The 20,801-nt window shown below is 50.0% G+C and overlaps 2 protein-coding genes across 3 annotated transcripts in view; one reads left to right on the forward strand and one right to left on the reverse strand.

The window, feature by feature from the left end:
* ctsf (cathepsin F) overlaps positions 1–20,801 on the reverse strand; it is a 91,330-nt gene that overhangs the window by 22,801 nt on the left and 47,728 nt on the right. The window lies entirely within an intron of this gene.
* The window catches only part of nrg2b (neuregulin 2b), a 45,562-nt gene continuing 26,514 nt past the window's right edge, over positions 1,754–20,801 (forward strand). For both annotated transcript variants that reach the window (XM_086178867.1, XM_086178868.1), the window contains exon 1: positions 1,754–2,165. In XM_086178867.1, coding sequence (XP_086034993.1) covers positions 1,754–2,165 — 412 coding nt within the window. The remainder of the gene's footprint in view (positions 2,166–20,801) is intronic.

The raw sequence follows: 20,801 nt of genomic DNA on the forward strand, positions 1-20,801 counted from the left end.
TATTATACATGAACAAGGGGGTGAACGGTTGAATTTCTCTCTAAAAGAGAGGGTGAACGTCGTACGACTATAACATGTGAATGAAAGGCTGAATAGGTATTTGTCTCTACGTGACACTTGGACAAGAGGATGAATGATTGCATCAATAGTTGAGCCGTAAATGAAAGAATGAATGTTTGTCTCTTCGGATAAATATGAATTATATGAGTGATTTGAATGTGTGAGTGAATGCTGTGTGTTACTATATGCGGCCCCTGTGATTGACAGGTCCGGGCTGGAATAGGCTGCAAAGACATAGAAATGAATGGATGAAGAAGGTGGCGCCCCTTTTGGATCCAGGATCACTTTGCTTCCTCCTTGTTCTCTCATCGAACCCGGATGCGGGGGGCCTCCCGCCCGCAGGGGGAGGCATGCGGGGAGCGGCCGCTTTCAGCACCGCGGACAGAGGCTGCGAGGAGGTGGAGGAGACCGTCTGCTCGGTGGGTGGAGCTCCTCGCCGTCACCCTGGAGATGCTTTCAAAACGCCCAAGTTCCCGAGCGCCGCGTCCACGTGTTGCGGCGGCGGCGACGCGGTGACGCGGATGCCCGTGCGTGAGGTGCGGGATCCAGGGGCGCGCAGTGGGAGCCCCCCACCCCCGGTTGCACCCCCCTTTCCTCACGGAGGAGTCCATTGAGAGAATTTCGCAGCGTTAGTCATCGCGGCAGCCCCGCAGTGTGCAGCCGGCCGGCCGCCGGAGCTCCGCACGCACGACCGCGTTGCGGGATTCCCACCGCACCTGCACAGGGTTTGCTCTTTTTTTTTTTTTTTTCTTGCGTGCGTTTAACGCGTCATGCCGTGCCAACAACGGCGGCGGCCCGCCGGCGGGCTCCCCGCGCTCTGAGCAGGATCCCCGCGCCGGAAGTGGCGCCGCCGCCGGTGCCGCCGGGCAGGTGATGTGCGCGCACGTCAACCGCCCGCGTTCGACGACGACGACGAGGGGCGCACGGTGCGCGCCGCCGGTGCACCGCCTCACCGGATAACCCCTCTTTATTTTTTCGCTTTCCAGACTTGGATCCTGCAGGGGCTCTTTCACCACTGGATACGGGGAGACAACCTTTTGCGTGTGCGTGGAGTGCGTATCGTTTCTTGTGCTTCCCCTTCTGCGCGCAGGGTTTTTTTCTTTTCTTTTTTTTTCCTCCTCCCCCCTTTTCCAGAGAAGCAATGCGCCCACCCATGCGATGCTAGCCTATTAGCTGGAGAGAGAGAGCGAGAGAGAGAGAGGGAGAGAGAGAGAGAGAAGGAGGGAGGGAGAAGGGAGGGAGGATTCAGCCCAGGATCCAGGAGGCTAATTTACGAGTCTTGTTTTGCCTTTCAGGAAAAGGGGAAGCAGCGAGGGGGGAGGGTGGTGGTCGCTGAAGGAGAATGCAGCAATCACATCCTTTAAGCATGCAGGAGCGGGCCGCTTCCGGTTCCTAGGTGCGTGTGTGTGGATGTGTGTGTGGATGTGTGTGTGAGTGCGTGCGTGTGTGTGTGTGTGTGTGTGTGTGTGTGTGTGTGTGTGTGTGTGCACGTCCCCCCCCCCCACCCCCCCTACCCCCCACCCCCCCCTCATTCCGAGGCCAGCAGCCGTATGGGGGAAGCAGCGGCAGACACAGATGGCATGGACACTTCCACAAGGTCTGCCGCTCCGCCCTGCCCGCCCGCCGCCGCCGCCTCCCTCTCCGCGCCCGCCGCGCCGCCCAGCAGCACTGCAGCACAGCACCGGCTGACGGCATGAGGCTGGATCCGGTGCATTTCTCCATGCTGGTCATCGGGGTCTCCTTCGCCTGTTACGCCCCGAGTCTCAACTCGCTGCAGGACCGGGCGTACCGATCCGCCGTGGTGATCGAGGGCGAGGTGCGCTCCTCCCCGGAGAACGCCTCCTCCAGGGAGCCCTACAGCGTGAATGTCAGGGTGCTGGACGTGTGGCCCGTCAACAGCGGCGGCCTCGAACGGGAGCAGCTCGTCACCGTCGGGGACTTCGGCGCCGAGGCCCCGTGTGCGCCCGTGGAGAAGGACCGCCGGTACATCTTCTTCATGGACCCGACCGCCGAGCCGCTGGTGTTCAAGGCGTCCTACGCGCCGCTGGACGCCAGCGAGCCGGAGCTCAAGAAGGACGTGGAGCGGGTGTTGTGCGAGGACTGCGGTAAGTTGACCGACGCGCACGCCAACACGCACGCGCCGTGCGGGGCAACGGGGGAGCTGCCGTGGTGATGTAAGGAGGAGGAGGAGGACGAGGAGGAGGGGAGGGGAGGGGGGGCACGGTGCTCTCCGGCCAAGCGTGCACGGGTGCGTGCGTGTGTGTGTCGGCGTGCACACGCATGCGCATACGTTTGTGTGTGTGTGTGGGGGGGGAGCTGGAGGCACGTGCGCGAGCCGATTGACACCTCGTTCCCCCGTAACCCGGTCACCCATAATCAAATGAGAGAGTGCGTGTGTGTGTGTGCGTGTATGTGATGACGCCTGCGCGTGCTTGTGTCATGTGTATGCACGCGAGAGAGAGCGTGAGCTGTTGCTTTCTCTCTCTCGCACACACACACACACACGCACACTGCAGACTCCTGACGGCCCGGGATCAGTGAGCGCTGACATTTAGCCCGGATTCCAGCAGGTTCCACATGTGTGTGCGTGCGTGTCTGTGTGTGTGTGTGTGTGTGTGTGTGTGTGTGAGTGTGTGTGTGCGGTTCCGGCCTGCTCTTCATCCACTCAGCCTCCTTTCAGAAGATATACTGGACCCCCAGCCTGGCCCCGCGGATAGGATAACAAACCCCCCTGTTATAAATCTGAATTGTGGAAAAATCCATACAGGCAGTGGCAAGTGTGTGTGTGTGTGTGAGTGTGTGTGTGTGTGAGTAAGAAATTGTGCCTTTTGCTGGGGAACCAAACAAACTTCCCTCAGTGCCTCTCCAAAGCTCAGAGCCAGTGAGGAGACCCCTGAATGGGGGCAACCCCTGAGCACGCCCCATCCCATTTCAGAAAACACACTTTTCTGCACACTGTCCCTCAAAAGAACACTTAAGAGGAGACCAGGAACATCACCTGAGTCACCACCTCGCGCTGCACATGCGAAGGTGTGTGTGTGTGTATGTGTGTGTGAGGAAAGTCCAGACCTAGGAATGCAAATCCTGCAAATCACCAGTGGCTGCTAGGGTGATTTTGCAGGCCAGCGAGAAGCTCAGAAGAGGACATACCCACTTCAGAGATGATTCACAATCTGCACACACACACACACACACACACACACACACACACACACACACACACACACAGTCATTCACTTCACAAACGCAGGTAATCATATATCCATCACATAGACCGTAAAATGTGCATTACATCGCAACCATACGCACACACACACACACACAACCTAATTAGACTAAGTGTGTGACTTCTGTTTCACCACGGCAACCAGAAGCCTGTGCGTGTGTGTGTCGATTAGACAATAATTTCTGCAGATCTGCTAGAATTACAATGTATGCGCAGAGTCTAATATCTTCTCAAGCCCACAAAGGAGCGGTGAACTTTAGTACGAAAAAGTGCATCAACACACACACAGACACACACACACACACACACACACACACACACACACACACACACACAAAACGCAAAGTAATGTGAAAGAAAAGCAGCGAATGACCAATCAGGCCAAACAAAGAAACTACAGATACAGCAATGACTCAAATAATAAATGTCTAGGCCTGAAAAGTCTCTCACGGGCGTTATTTAAAGTAATCCTGGTTTGAGGCGCGGTGAGGAACGTGCACGTTCATTATTCCAAGCCGTGACAATTCCATTTGAAGAAGACAGGAGCCGCAGAGGGCCAGCTCTGTCCCCTCTTCCTCCCCGTACAGCTGTGAGAGGGTGAGGAATCCTCCTGGATTCCTGCTGCCGCCGGGGCCTCGGGGCCGCCGGGGCCTCGGGGCGCGTCAGCTGACACGCATCCCGAGGCCCGGCCAATGGCAGAGCCCGGCCTCGACCCGGCCGGCCAATCACGGGGCTCTTGTGGGAACACCCTCTTTAAACCACGCCCACCAGCTCCTGCTGTCCTGATGACACAACAGTTGTGCCTCTGACTTCTGCAACCATTCTTTTATATCAGGCTGAAAAGATGCTTGTGTGTGTGTGTGTGTGTGTGTGTGTGTGTGTGTGTGTGTGTGTGTGTGCGCGCACATGGCTGCAATCAGGAGATATTATTGATACCAATAGCAGTCTAGATTCTATTCATCTAACTGATTCTCTTGTGCTTCTTAAACAAAGCAAACATCTGCTCCCCCGCTCCTCCCTGCCGGCTGCGAGGCTGCAGCCATGTTGGTTTGATGTTTATTTCTTCTTCTTCTTGGCTTCCAAGAGCCGTCAGAAGGACCGGTTGCTCTGACAGCTGCAAACCTTAGTCTCATTTTCAGTATGATGATTGACTTTAAAAAAAAATAAGATAAAAAACATCCACATCGGTGGAGCATCGGTTAGCGCCTCCTCAGAGTGAGAAGGTCCGCGGTTGGATTCCCGTTAGCTGGTCTCCTTCCTGTGTGGAGTCTCTATGTTCTCCCCGTGTCTGCGTGGGGTTCCTTAGGGTTCTCCGGGTTCCTCTTACAGTCGAAACACATGCAGGAGCTTCACTGGAGACCCTACATCGTCCAGACGTGTGAATGAGAGGGTGAATGGTTGGATGTCTCTATATGTGGCCCTGTGATGGACCAATCACTGCTGGGATAATGAACGAACGAATGAATGAATGAAGCATCGCTCTGCTGCCAGAACTAGTTTTGTACAAGAGCAAAATAACATTAAACGATTTAAAGTAAAGATGCTCAGGTTTCTTGTCCAACACACGCTGTTTTCACAGGCCATGTGTTGATCAGATAAAGAAACAATGTATTTAATCAGATATTTTGATGACTGGGTTTCTACTTGTGAAGAATTCTGAAATATGGCCCAGAATTTCTGTGATAAACAGATTGTTACGCTGCTCTCGACTTTGTTTTTTATGAAAAATGTGTTTCTGTCACCTTTGTGGAACAACCCCTTTCACCTGGGTGTGATTTTGGGGATAGTGGCACAGATGCTAAGCTAACAGACCTCCGCCGCTGGACAGGCAAACTATTGGACCGTAATGATTGGACAGGGTCGTCGATCTGATTTTCAGTCAAGCTTGAGTGAAACAGCGGCTCCTAAGATAAATGAATATTAGCATCTTCATGCTACATTAGCATCTTGGGTATTTATGCGGGATTTCTGCTCAAGTCTCCCACGTCACACACGCAACACGGATAAAACACGGATCCCGGGTCGTGGCGCACAATCCAAAACATCTAGCCAGGGTTTGGCAATAGAGCTGTCTGCAACGCTGGGCTGCTTTGTGAGAATCCGACAGAAATTTAAGGTCATTTTTTGCAAATTTTGGGGGCAATCTTCATTCATTCATTCACTCATTCATCCATTCATTCATTATCTATGACAGTTATCCTACAGTCAGAGGGGCGAGAGGGCTGGAGCCTATCTAAGCTGTGATTGGGCAAAAGTTGGGGTGCACCCTGGACCTGTCAATCATTCATTCATTCATTCATTCATTCATTCATTCACTCATTCATTCATCATACAACCATTCAACCGGCAAATAGCAAAATATGAGGGTTGGCGGTTCAATCCCTGACTCCTCACATCTGCACGCCGGAGTGCCCTTGAGCAAGACACTTAAGGTAAATGTGGAAGCGCCGGGCGATCGCAGCGACATTGTAAGCGGGGACCATTCATCCTTTCATTCCCGCATCGTATTGTGGAGCATTCAAGGACACATCTCGAAACCCCTTCCATCAAACACGTAATGTAGGTCTTCTCTGATCGCCGCTGTCGGCACGCCGTTTGAGATACATTGACAGCTTCCTCCTAAAATAGCTTTATCTGATGCCCAAACATACTCCTGTCACTGATCTTGTATCTGCTGCGGCATACCTCCACTCTCGCTCTCAGCTGACTAGAAATGGAGGGGGCAGCGGGCCGGGGGGGGGGGGGGGGGGGCACCTTCATCTCCAGCCTTCAGATTAGGACGCATGCAGTAGAAACCATCTATCCCACCAGGTAGATACCATATGGCCAGGTGTCAACCGCTCTCTGTCCAAAGCAAGATGGTAGCTTAGCTCGGCTTTAGCCTTTAGCATCACCCGGTCACATTAGCTGAGTTGGCTGAGCCGGTAACAATGGAAGTACGAGCCGTAGATACACCTCACCAAGAACCAGACAATTAATGCGAAACACAGCTTCTACATTTAATATATCTTTATCTGCATTTTACATTTGTGCGTAAATAATGCACACAAGGAATCCCTCAAAGGTGGAAACACCAGCGCGCCGGCTTCAAGGCACGGCCTCCTGCTGAGGAGCATCGCCGTCATTTGCTGATCCCACGCGATAAAAACCAGGCCGCCGCCACCGCCGCCGCCGCGTTAATCCGAGAACTTGCAGAGTTTTGCAGGGGTTGGGGTTCGGTGGGGGGGGCTGTAGATGCTGCGATACGATTGGACGCCGCTGGTCTCGAGCCTGCGCAGGTGGCCAAGTGGGAGTCAGAAGTAATATTGTTAAGACTGCAAACAAAATTATCTAGAAAGACTCAAAAGGTTTAGGAGGGATATACGTTACAACAGCCACACACTGTACAGAGTTTATAAAGAGAGAGTTCCCACACACCTGCCTCTGAAACCCTTTGTGAATAGTCATTCATTCATTCATTCATTCATTATCTTCACTGCTTTTCCTGCCTCTCTCTGTCCATCGCTCTGTATGATGTGTGAATAAATGAGTTTTGTCTCGATATGAATGAGAGTGTAAATGGTCGAATGTCTCAGTGATGTGTGAATAGGAGGGTGTTTATATGAGCGAGTCAGTGTTTGTACGTCTATATGAAGTTTGAATGACAGAGTGAATCCCAGCCTGCCTCTGGGATGCGGCCCTGAAAGCAGGATAAGCGTTGTAGATAATGAATGAATATTGGAAGGAATGGAAATGGATTGATGGTAGTTATTGGTCTGATTTCTTTACTAAGTCACAGGTTTTGTTTATAATCTGCCAAGTTTGCGAACCTGTTTTTTTAATTTTATTATAACCGCCTTGCTGCGTTGGAGCGGAGCGCCATCCCTGAAACCCAAGTTCTCGTCGTGAAGGCAGATGTTCTACAATGATCCGACATTTCAAACGATCCCTCCACAGAATCGTCGTTCGGGGTCTGCTGACGCAAAGACCTCCATATCAGCGACATACGCAACATGCTAATCAATGAGCAACACGGCAACTATCCTGGCTGCTTCTTAGGCACGTCGGAATCCGTTAGCTTGCCGCCGTGGATCCCGTTAATCTCCTGACCCCCGTGACATTGGAGTCGGGTTTGGATGAACATTGGGAATGTGCGTATTCCCAGCCTTGGATAACAGACGTAAATCGCAGGGCTTTGCATCAGTTTTACGCGCATGCACGTGGGAATAGCTTGAATCCTAGGGCCTGTTTATCCAGTCTGCGTTGTTCGCGGCGGGTCATCGTACGTCGGGGCGTCTCGGCCCGCCGGTTCACCTGCAGCCGGAGGCCAGAGCGGCTCCGGCATCGATCTCTAAATCTGGGAATTAAGAGACTTTCGCACCGATGCAACGCCGAACGCTCTCAAAGCCACACCCTTGATCTGCCGGCTCCAGCTCAACGCCGGCACATGTATGTGAACGTCACGGTCTCTATAATTCATCAGCGAGAGGTCGCACTCCTGGTGTGGACCTTCCCTGCAAGAACCTCGTCACCACGTTAGCTTTTTTTTTTTTGTTTTCCCGGTCAGCGGTGCTTGAATTCTTCTAACTGGGGAGGTGCGTAAAAAGTGGTCGAATGCACATCAGTGCAACCGGTGACTTGGTCTGTGTGTGTGTGTGTGTGTGTGCATTGTGAGAGGTCTCTCATTTGTCTGTCTCATCCTTTCTCCCTCTTTGTTGCGTTATCTGTGTCTATTTCAGACATCCTCTCTCTCTCCCTCTGTCTCTCACACTGTCCTTGTCTCAACAAAGCATTGTACCTACACACACTCACACACACACACACACCAACACACAGACACACACAGCCATGCCGGTTGGCTGTTGCTGTTGCTGCTGTGCTGCGGATGCCCTAGTGTGCTGTCATTAGCAGGGAGATCTGGGGCTGCTATAAATTATGCACACCGAATAACAGAAGGCTGAAGATTTTTTCCCCTCTGCTGCCTTCATGTGTGTGTGTGTGTGTGTGTGTGTGTGTGAGAGAGAGAGAGAGAGAGAGAGAGAGAGTGAACGTACAGCCCCTCACGTAACTTGCGCCAGCAATTTTCTGATCGACTGTACGCATGGACGTGTCGGTAGGAGCCGTTCACTCGTGACTGGGCGGCTGCGACTGCACGTCCTTGGCTGTGCAGCAGTGAGAGGATGAATGTGTGTCTCCTCGCCTCTGAATAATGGATCAGCACTCATCCCTCCGGCAGGCGGCCTGAGTAGAAAACTCCGACACATGCCTCTTAAAGGGGCCGGGCCCCCCCTGCTCGCCACATGGCTCAGTTTGTGAATGAACCGGGTCTTCGTGGAGCTTCCACACGAACAGGAAAGAAAAAAAAAACAAAAAAACAGATGTGCTGCACACACACGCACACACACACACACACCGCCCACACGCTAATGCGGCTGCGGCTGCACACACCCTCCTCATTACATCAGCAAAGTACCTCTTTCAGACAGGATGGATCCGGCTAATGTGCTCTCACTCCTCGGTTAAATTTTATTTTGCCGTATACCGGGTATAGACGGCACGTTTAGAGGAGGATAAACAGAGAAGGAGAAGATTGCGTTTAAATATCATGATTTACGCCGTTGCATTGACAAGGCGTCAGTTGGCATTCTTCTCCGCAAACGGCCGTGGGTCGTCCGCCCCGGACCGGGTGGCCGGAAGGCCGGCCGGCGCCAAACGCCACGTATGTTTATGGAGTTGTGAAGCAAAGTGACATTTCCTGCCGTCAGCCCGAGAACTTTGAGGGCAAAACTTTCCCCGCACCTGCGACGCTTCTGAGCCATACTTTTCGTCTGGCACCTTTCAGAGGCTCCGCAGCCACAGGGGTCAGCTCCCGGTCAAGGAAACAGCTAAAACGTCTAATTCATTCATTCATTCATTATGTATACTGCTTATCCTGCAGTCAAGGGTGCTGGGGTTGGGGTGGGGGGTGTAGCCTATCCCAGCTGTTGGTGGGTGACAGGCGGGGTTCACCCTGGACCGGTGCATCACGGGGGACACATATTCACCCTCTCACTCAGATGCCATATAGAGACATACAACCGATCATATGTCATATACAGTACACAATCCTATAGACACACGGGAACATTAATTCACTCATTCACACATCCAACACTCTTTCAGGACATTCACCCTCCCGTTCAGATGGCATACACTACTAACTCACCCATTCCCAGTCGTGAAGAGACATGCAACCGATCGCACGTTATGTAGAGACCGACAACATTCACCCTGTCATGCAGACGTCATAGAGACATGCAGTACTCACTCATTCACACGTCATATAGAGACATACAACATTCGCCGTTTTATTCAGATGCCATGTGGAGCCTACAACCATTCACGTGGCATATAGAGACAACCAACCAATCACAAGTCTTATAGAGACATAAAACATTCACCATTTCATTCTGATTTTATATAGAGCAAGACAACCATTCACATGTCACATAGACAATACAAGCATTCACATCAGATAGAGACAAGCAACCATTCACTCACTCATTCACAACTCCCTCAGCCATTCACGTGTCATACAGAAACATAACAGATATACAACCTCCTGTGTGTTTTTGGACTGATGAAGGAACCTGGAGAACCCTGAGGAGGGACTTGTAGCTCCCACACAATTCCACACAGCCGGAATTGAACCGGAGACCTTCTCCTCGCTCCGAGGCGGAAGCGCTAACCGACGCCTCCCGCCCAAACCGCTCCCTTTGTTCCACGTCAGGCTATCTTTGGCTCAGGAAGGTGGGCTATCTTTATCTCCCTTTGTTGTGCCGATCTTTGATGGTGACAGGTAGAATATCTTCCTCTGTCTTCCAGGTGTCCTCAGCTGTCTCCCCAGATGTTATCTTTTCCGCAGCGAGTTTTCACCGCCGCCGTGTTTGGATTTAGCGTCGCTTTATGCCACGTTCCTTTTAATCTCCCCGCTCAAAAATAGCATAGCTTAGCAGCGCAGGGGGGCGGCTGCGGCTGGCTTAGAGCGGACGTCCTTCCAATCGGAAGCTGCGATCCACGGCTCTTCTTGCCCGAGTGTGTCGAAGTGTTTCTCAGGAGACACGCTCGACCCCCGGAAGGTCCGATTTAGCGTCTTGCGTGAACGGGTGAATGTAATTCAAGTATATACAGGGGTCTACTGTTTCAGTAAGGCGTTCGGATCAAGTCGTTCGACAGGTAGACGTCTTGCTAGAGCAAGCATGCGCTCGGGTCGCTCGAACCGATAACCTGTCGGCGTCTTCTACGAGAAGTTCTCCATCAGCGATCGCTCTGAACATTGGATATGGATGACAGAGTGTCGGCTTTTCAAACGCAACAATAATGATATTTCCCCGCTCGGGAAAATTACACTTCTGCTCATCTGTCAAATGACTTCTCTGGGTGTTTTTGTTTTTTCCCTCCAGCCGCAGCGTCGCTGCCTGGGGACTGCAGAAGGTCAAAATATGATGGGATTTAAGTTTGGGACTCTTTCCAGCAAGTGCAGGATAATAGTTACATTTATCCGTGCATTCTTTGTCTCTACAGCGTATCCTGTATTTGGAGGTGTGGGGGGCTGGAACCCTCTCTTTCACACTCCAGACATTATAACCATTCGTTCACTCATTCACATTTCATATAAGGACATACAACCGTTCGCCCTCTCATTCACACTCCATATAGACTTTTATAACCATTCACTCACCCATTCAGACTCCACATAGATACGTACAAAAATTCACGTGCAGTCGTTCACAAGTCTGTACAATGTAGGGTCTCCAGTGCAGGAACCCCAGAGGAAGCCCACGCAGACACGGAGAGAACATGGAGAATCCAACCCGGGACCTTCTTGCTGTGAGGCGGAAACACTAACCAAGTTATTGATTTGATTTATTTGTTCAAGTATCTGATCATACTTGTGTTGGCTCATTTCGACCACTTTTGTTGAAAAGAAGTTGCCTGTTGTTGCAGCTTTCATTCAGCAACCAACTCCCAGAAAAGAACACGGGACTACAAATGTAAATTAGCTAGAATCTGCTACAACCATTCCAGCTGTATCTGAGTCTAGTGCTCCTGTAATAGATAAATAGATAAATAAAAGTAGAGCTGCTGTCATTGTAAACACGACAGGCATGTTTTTACATTAGATTAAAGATTGATTGCCACACATGTACACATACACGGCAACGAAATGCAGCACAGCATCTAACCAGAAGTGCGAAAGAGCAGCAGGTGCAGATATGATAAGTAAATGCACAGCCTGTTCATGGCATATTATGCAAATAATTTACAGGGGATTTAAAGTTGTGATGCTATGAACATATAATATTGATGGATATGTAAAATAAATGGAGTAGACTATGGACATCTAATGCGAGCAGAAATGTCCGAGCGATAAGTTATGCTATGCAAAAAATACAACTGAAACGGATGTTAGATATGATAAATAAACTACTATGCGAAAAAAAGCAAAGGGACCAGAAATAGAACCCTGGGGAACGCCACGTCTTCGCCACGTCACAACGGGTCCTTGCTTCTACAGAAAGTCATCCAGGACGGATTTGATCAATGCTTCTGTGCCCTCACCAGGACAGCTGTGACTGTTAGTCAGCATTACAAGCTTGCATTTCTTGTGTGTGTGTGTGTGTGTGTGTGTGTGTGTTTCTTGGAGGTATTTGGGATGGGAGGTGAGAAATGGTCGGGTGGGAGGCGGATATGGGGGCGGAGGGAGAGCCAGAAGACCAGAATGGGTGAAAACAAGGAGGAGGGGATGGCCGGGGTGAGTCGGGAAAATGGAGGGATGGGAGGAGGGGAGAGGTGAGAGAGGAAAGACGGAGCTGAAAGAGTGAGGGGGGTTGAAAAGAGATAAATGGAAGACAGGTGGAATCAGAATGACTTGCACACGACTGGAGGAGGAGAAAAGAGAGACTGAGAGAATAGCTTTTTCCCCACCACTCTGCCCTCAAGCCCTTCATTAACTATTCATTACCAACTCTGCACATCCTCTATCCATCCATCTATCCATCCATCTATCTATCTATCTATCCATCGCTCTTTCTATCCATCTATCTGTCAGCTGGTTTGTCTAAAAACAACTAATTACTGTCCGGTGTGAAGGATGTATGCGAAATGAACAAGATCTCGCTGTAAACAGAAAAATCCAACATGCCGGTGATAGCAGGCAAGGTCAAGTCAGTGTGTGTGTGTGTGTGCGTGTATGTGTGTGTGTGTGCACATGCACGCCCCCGCATGTGTGTGTGTGTGTGTGTTACAAAACTAATGTAAAACTCAGCAAAATAAGAATTTACTGACAATATTCACATACTTACAAACACACACGCAAACACACACACACACCCTTCAGACACACATATACATGAACTTGTGTAAAGGTTAGCCGGGTGTTACTTCATGCAGGCCTGTTGTTGCAGCTTTCATTCAGCAACCAACTCCCTCTCTCTCTCCCTCTCTCTCTCTCTCTCTCTCTCTCTCTCTCTCTGTCTATCTCTGTCTCTCTATCTATTGCTGGCTCCCTCCCTGGTTTCCATGGTGACAGCTGTGCGCTGCAGAAATCACACTGATCGGAGAATGAGATAGAAGAAGCCTCTCTGTTTTATACGTAAACATGGTCGCCGGCGTGCTCACATGTGCTTTCACACACACACAGACATATACACACAGAATCCAAGATTCATAGTAAAACTAAATTTAATCAGACGAACTGTGATGTGCTTCTCTACACACACACACACACACACACACATTTGTACAACTTTGCTGTCTGCTGACTCATCCATACCAACCAACGCACGAGGCCCATGTGTACATATGATGGCGAAAGGTGGCGTCCCCGGGCGGCATACCTGCATGCACGCACGCAAGCACGCACACACACCTAATGGATTTGGGTTGCGTATCAATCCCTGTGATTGGATCACGCTTAGGAAGAAATTAGATCAATGCCCGCCTTGCTGGACAGTGAGAGAGGGAGGGAGGGAGGGGAGGGAGAAAGCATAAACTGACCTTGAGAGAAGGACCTCCGGATGGACGGCTGATGGGAGCGCTGGTCACATGCGATTGGCTAGCCGAGCGGGCCGGTCACAACCGATTGGCCAGACGCCGCTATACCTAAGTGACTCCGCCCCCCCTTTTTTTTTTCACTCACCGAGGAATTCTCCCATCACTCAGTGATATAGAAGGCTTGGATCAGCAACTTATAGTTCCCCCACCCCCAGCACCCGCACACACACACACACACATACACACACAGTTTCCGCATGGAGTTAATCATATATCCATCATGTACAGACAATCAAACATGCATCACAAATGTTCTCATACACTCTCTTATACACTTCATTGTAGCGCAGTAAAGAAAATCTGTGCATGTGCATGTGTGTGTGTGTGTGTGTGTGTGTGTGTGTGTGTGTGCATTGCAGCTGCCTGCTAGCTTGCTTGGTGACTGGTGTGTGGGATGTGTGAATCCACTGTAATTGCGTTCATGCGCTTGTGGTTCTGTTGTCGCACACAATGTGTCTTTTCATATATCGGCTATTAGACCCGTCTATCTTTACGTCCGAGCCGAGCCGAGCCGAGCCGAGCGTCCACTCCCCCGGCAACTTTCTGCAAATTAAAGGACCACCTTAGGGACACCTCATGACGAAACCCCGAAAAACGCCCTCGTTCACCTCAGCTCACCTTGTACAACCTTGCAAAGCCAACTTCAAATGACAACCCCCCCCTCCAAAACACACACACTCACCGTCATTCAAATGTCACATAGAGACCTAAAACCATTCACACATCTGGACAACGTGGGGTCTCCAGTGAACCTCCTGCATGTGTTTGGGCTGTGGGAGGAACCCTGAGGATTCCAAACCTGTGGGAATCCAACCAGGGACCTTCTGGCTGTGAGGAGGAGGAGCTAACGGCTGCAATACAACAATTCCATACTGTTTTGTTGGTAATAATCAGTGTGTGCGTACACACCCGAAGCAGCTTGACGCCACACTTTCGACCACACTCCTGATTTTCAGGAGTGCCGCCGTCATTGAACCGGGCGCAACCGCTCCGCTGGGGAGCAGGTCAGCTCGCTGCCGGTCATCCTTATGGTCGTCAGCTTTCCTCGCCTTACTTTCTGAGATCGCGAAAACGCAGTTGGTTGTTTCCATGTTGAAGTCGAGTTCAGTGAGCGGCGTTCAGCACTACCAGCATGAGGATACGTCAGATGTCCACCTAGCGGACAGCAGATTCCTGTTTCTGCACTGCTTTTTGCCCCTTTAGAGAAGAAAAGGTTGGGATTTGACTCTTTGGGAGAGAGAGGAGCAACAAAGAATGCACTGAAAAAGACAACATCCCTCCATTATATGAGAACATCATAGATGATTACGCATGGACGCGCATGGACGCTTCCTCCAGATTCCCACCTTTCTGTGTGGAGTCTCCATGTTTAGGAGACCCAACGTTGTCCAGATGTGTGAACGAGAGGGTAAATGGACGCATTTCTCCAGAAGATGCGTGAATGAAAGAGTGAATGTTGTACGACCTAAATGATGTGTGAGTGTGGGAACGAATGGTCTGACCGTAATTTCCGAGCTACTGTATTAGCCGCTACTTTTTGAACACGCTTCGAACACTGAGGCTAAGTTATGGGTTTTTACAGGCTAACAAGCTTCACACCACCAAAATTCATTAATACACAGGACAAGGTGATACTGTCCCTTGTGCCAAAATCCAAGGTAAAAAGAACTTTAGAAGCCCAGTCCAGGCTGCTGTCGAGAAGCGAACGGTAACAAACAACGAGCCAGCTACAAGCGGGCTAACACCCAACCAACCAGACACCACTAAACTAGCCAACAATAGCCTGTAGCACAACATCGGGGTTTCCAAGTTGTCACCTTCCAAACGGACCAATGATATGACACATAGACGGTGCTGAACACACACGTGCGGTTTACACAAGTGACAATGACAGTAACGTCGAAAGAGAGACGAAGAAGAGTTTGACAGAGGAATTCTAAGGCTGTTTGATTCTAACACCAAAGAAAACTTTAGTAGTTTTAGTGGTGCAGGATAAAGATAAAGATAGCAACCTTTTTTTTTTTTTCCACCACATTCACGCTACGTATTGAATTCAAATTAAAAAAATTTGATGTAATTATCTCATCTCACTTTTTTTGCGCGCACAGCTTAAGTACAGATGTGCTCAATAGTCCAAAAGTGACAGTATGTCTGTAAATGATGCTTGAACGAAAGAGTGAGGGGTCTTCCAATGAAACGACGTGTGAGCAAAAGGGTGAATTGTTGCATGTCTATATGTTGCTCTGTGACGTAGCGGTGCAGGGTGAGCCTCGCCTGCCACCCTATGATGGCTATAACCCTCTCCGTGGAATCGCTAATGAATGAATGAAGATCATTACACTTGAGAATCGCAATAATCGTATTCTCGTGAAACTGTTGGTGATGTTTTGTAACAGCCAGCGTTACAAGGTGTTTCTCAAAAAACCCCGACATCAATAAGTTCCCTGTATCTGCGAGGGTAAATATCTGGAGGATATTATCAACCCCGACACGCAGAATCACTTTCTTTTGTGTTTTTCGTGGACGGTTTGGACGGTTCCACCGCGTTTGGGATTAAAATGCAATGCGAGTATATCACGGCCGTCCCCAGTATGAAGGGTCTGTTCTTCCAGGCTTTAACGGCTGCCAGGTATTATTCCGTCTCTTTTGGTGTGATTTTCCCCCATTAGGGCCTGTAAAGGAAAAGGTGCTGTCTCATGCGTTTCCTGCAGCCGCCGGGGCCTGAAGGTGGGGTCCTGAAAATGAGGCGCATTTGCTGAAATTCGGCCATCGTCTTCATGACACAAACCCGGGGGTTTTATCGTTCATGTAACTCCGTCATGTCTCGACGGATTCAGCCATAATCACACAATACACGCTGATTCAAACATACTTCATGGGAAATCCCATTTCAATCAAAAATCTAATGGTAAACTAAGTTAAATGTAATAAAATGCATGTTAAATGTAAATATCTACAACTTCCATTTTTCCAGCAAATGGATTTCACTGCCAGTCCTTCCTCCTGAACACATGGGATTTTGTTTTTGAAGTCCGGCGTCAGCGGAAGCATCCGCATAATCCTATTTTTGTTTTTTTCCAAAGCGTTGAACTTCACAAAGATCCGCTAGCGGCTAAGAATAAACCCATTGAAATATCCGCCCGTCGTCTATAAATGGCCCGTCGCATCTAAAATTAGACCGCCGCGTGTCCTCACCTGATTGGCTGTCTTTAAAAGTCATTTGAAATTCATGCGCTGGGTCATTACAGTAAAAGGCATCGGCGCGATTGATAAGGAAGCGGGTGAATCACGAAGCGACACCTGAGGTTGCCCGCAGCAACGGGAGAGATCAGGTGATCACGTAAATGAATCAATCTGGCGGCGTCACGTTTGCGGACTTTGGATTCGGAAGCCATGAAGGGTAATTTCCTGGTTTTCATCCAACACTTCCAGGCCGACAGGACCTTCACGCCGGCGGAGGAGAGCGTCCCTCAGAGGGATGAGCTCATTGGGAACCAGCTGCTCCGGGCCGACTCCCACTAATCGGTTCCACACTCACCTGCATAAAAAGCCCGCCGGCGCCGGGAGAAACGCTCACCGAGTCGGGATGGCGGTCCCGCCGTGGAGCGGCCTTGAAGGCGTTTCTCCGGGGAATATGATGGACGTGAAATGTTCACGAGGGTATTAATTTCACATTCACGCGGCGTCACCACGTTTAATTCCCAACCGGCCTAAAACCGACGGTCTTCGAGAGCGCTCGCGTTTTCCGCAAACAACGATATAAAACAACGGCCTCCCGACGCATGAAAACAAAGCGTCAGATGCTCAACGCGAACGAATTAAGCGAATGTTTCCGAGCGCGATAGAGCGAATCCAGTCTTGGAGGCTCCCGGGCAGCGTTCACCCACGCACAAATCTGACTCTGCAAAAGAAAAAAAAAAAAAAAAAAACCTGACAAAGCTTTGCTAGCTGCCCACGGGGTTTAATGAACAATTCTTTGCGATTTCGATGCAAAGATTTACAAGATATTTTCCATCTAATAACAGAGAGAGTGTCATGTGCATGAATCGTTCATTCATCAAATAGGTCATACATGTCTGGGGTCCCCAATGAGCCTCCTGCATGTGTTTGGACTGTGGGAGGAACCTGGAGGGGAACATGGAGACTCTCCACAGCCAGCGGCCTTCTGGCTGTGAGGAGGAAGCTCGAATCGCTGCATCGTGCACGTCCTGACGCCCCGGGACCGGGATTGAATCCTCCAGCGGAGGTAGCTCGGAAGGTGGAGTGACAGACGGGTGAACCGTCACGTAACTGTCCTGTCCTTCGCCACCTGCGACTTCCTTTCACACAACCTTTGAGAGGAGCTCTCCGGGGCCTCGCTTCGACCGCACGTCGTCTCGGAACGGCGTCACGTAACGCGATAAAAAAGTACATTAATTGTGCGACTGATTATTATTGTCGCACGTGGTAATTGCGGCGGGTCGTTCGCCATCCAACACCATCATTACTTCACAGTAATGATGGGACCTACCGTGAATATTAGCAAGAAAAGAAAGTGGCGGCGGAAAAAGATGTGGATTTAAAAATATATATTCTGTAAAAGTCGGTTAGTTATTAAATATTGAATTAAATGGCACAAAAATGAACATTTTCCTCCCCCTCCCTTGAAAAATAGGCAGAGGACAACATTTTTCAAACCGCTCTTGGTGTTTGGAAGCGGCCGGGAAATAAGTGAGGAATTTTCAGCTTCCAGAATCCAAGACCGATGCGTTCTGGGGGTTCTCGTTTCTTTCGGGCTGCTCCCCGCAGGGGTCTCCTCAGCCGATCACCTTCCTTCATCTCACCTTCCTTTCCTCCTCCCCTCCATCCATCCATCCATCCATGTATCCACCCATTAGACACCGCGTTAGAACAACCACAACAGAATATTGAAAACACCAAGAGTTAATCTGATGCTCCAATATTGATGACACACCAGATAACATCAGAACACTTACACTCCTGCTGTGTTTCATGGCTGCCGGCATCTCTGGTCATTTCTGGGACGTGTTTCCCGACTGGAAGACACTTCCTAACTCTTCAAATGGGATTATCCTAAGTGTTGTTCCATCATCACGGGTCTCGATGTCGACCTCACGCTGCCGGGCCCCCGAGAAGTTGCCCATGATACAATAACATCGAATATCTTTGCCACTTAGGGTTGATTATTGTTATTACATTCCTACTTCCGTGAGTTCTTTGCGATCGAAACCCAATGAGAAGTTCAATTCGAGAACCGCGAACACGGTGCTCTTTGCCTTCAACAACGCTGTTTCTTAAAAAGGGTGGTTGGTGGAGCGGGCGTCCCTCCAGTCAGAAGGTTGGCGGTTCGATCCCCGGCCCCTCCTGTCCACTTGCCGAAGTGTCCTTCGCCCCCGATGGTCCCAAACAAAAGTTTGGGAAATCACAAGTCTCAGCCAATGTCCGCAGTCAGCACGAGGGCATGTATGAATAGATAAGTTCTTCCATCCAAACCCCTTCAGTTGTCCATCTCTATTCATAGACCGGAGTCTCTCAGGCACTGGTCTCTCTCTGCCGGGCAGCCGACGCAAACTTCAGTCGCCTCATGGCTAACATTAGTCACCCTGCCTTTTTGAACACTGCGCCGCATGCCGTTGTCGACCCGGCACAGGTGGGGTGAGTTGTTGACATTCATCAAGGTGAGGCTGTCACATTCCCAGCCCGATGGAATACCCCCCCCCCTTCTCGCCTGGACCCCACCATCCGTACGATGGCATAACAAATGTCATCGATAATGTTATTCAATAGGTCGTTGCCAGGAGACTAGACCATGGGAAGACAACCATTTCTGTACTCTGGTATGCTTGGCTTCTCTGAAAGGGTCTGCGATCTCTCGGGGCTGACTCGTATGCCTTTAGCATGCAAAGTGAGCAAGATAGAGGAGATTCTCCACCAGTTTTGGTCAGTGTCTCATTGGCCCAGATACTTGGTATCCTCTGATAGACAACAGACACTGATCCCGTGGCACTGGTGATGTTTGGGCGACTCTAAAACCGAGATAGCCATGTTTTAGCGACAGAACTACCATAATTTTTGGAGAAGAAGTCCTTTCTTGTCCTCGCAAGTTAGTTGACTGCAGACTGGAGAGAGTTAGGTAACTAAGTACGAGCGCTGGTTACGCCTCATGCTGTGTGTGGATCACGATCATTTGGGAGGTAGTGAAAGAGGTAATGTGGCCTCAAGGACTGAAGTGGAGAAAAGACATTCGGCACGTGAACATCATCATCTGTGAGTGTGAGAGAGAGAGCGGGGATTTTTATGACCGACATGATCATAACTTTCAAATGACCATCCCCATTTGTAATGTTGTTTCAGGACCACGAAATTGCTATTTGCGTGCTAGCCTCGCTCCGTGCCTGTAGTGCGACATATTGGAAACCCAACACAGGAGTGGATGTAGTCCATGTAGGAAGGGCTCCATCAGGCCAGGCTTCTTTTTCCTCAGCTAAAAGGTAGTCGGATGGAAAAAAAAAACCTCTAAATAACACGGCTTGAGGTTCAGACATACGTACGGAAACAGATCCACCCGTTTCAAGCTACGTCAAAAGTTACTGCCCACATACTACTTCCAAGTAGTGGGCAGCGGAGAGTTGAAAGTTCACTTCCAAGTTCCAAGCAGCATTTCAGACAAAAACAAACATGGCGCCAGTGATAATGTACTGTACATCTTCGCCTGAACTCAACTGGTGTGCCGCTATTTCTGTTTCCATCTTGTTGCTTTCGTTGGTCGCACTTGAGCATACCGTGCAACACTGTCCCCAACGACTTCTGCCAGTCACACTCTGTACGCTGCATTTGGCTACGTGTCCACCAGCTCCCTAGGAAAGCACAAACTTACGCGGGAAATAAACGTAGAGGGCCGAAGGCTGCGTGTAAAACATCGAGCATTAATAAGCCTTTACTCTGTTTCCTTTGACGTCTGTAGAAGTGCACGGGCACACCTTTGGTCCGGTCTGCTTTGCGATGTGTCAACCCCTCTTTCATTGGCTAACAGCTGTAGTAATCCCAACGGGTCAGATCTACTCTATCATGACTGCGGTACCTACTCCCCTGCCTGATTAGCATTCCTTCCTAAGTCGTCGCCACCTGATGGACTTTTCACTTCTCCCCATCTGATTCTGGAGCAGCTAAATGCTTCATTATCTTCATCAGCCAGTCAGTAAATCGCCTGACCCGGAGCCGCAAACAGACTCAGAGAGGCCCAAGCAAAACATCTACCGGCTGCGAAACCGCAGCGGCGACCTGACTGACAGCTCGCAGATACGTGACAAATTCAGTGTATTGCAAAACCCAGAGGAGTACCGACCCCATGGATAATGCACTCAGAAGCCTAAATATCCCATCTCCGTGTAATGTCAGGTGGATGTCGAGGTTAAGTCACGCAGGCATGTAGATACTCCGA

This window comes from Fistularia commersonii, chromosome 31, assembly GCF_037954325.1.
Source record: "Fistularia commersonii isolate RoL2024-O1a breed Wild chromosome 31, RoL_Fcom_v1.0, whole genome shotgun sequence".
Lineage (NCBI taxonomy): Eukaryota > Metazoa > Chordata > Actinopteri > Syngnathiformes > Fistulariidae > Fistularia > Fistularia commersonii.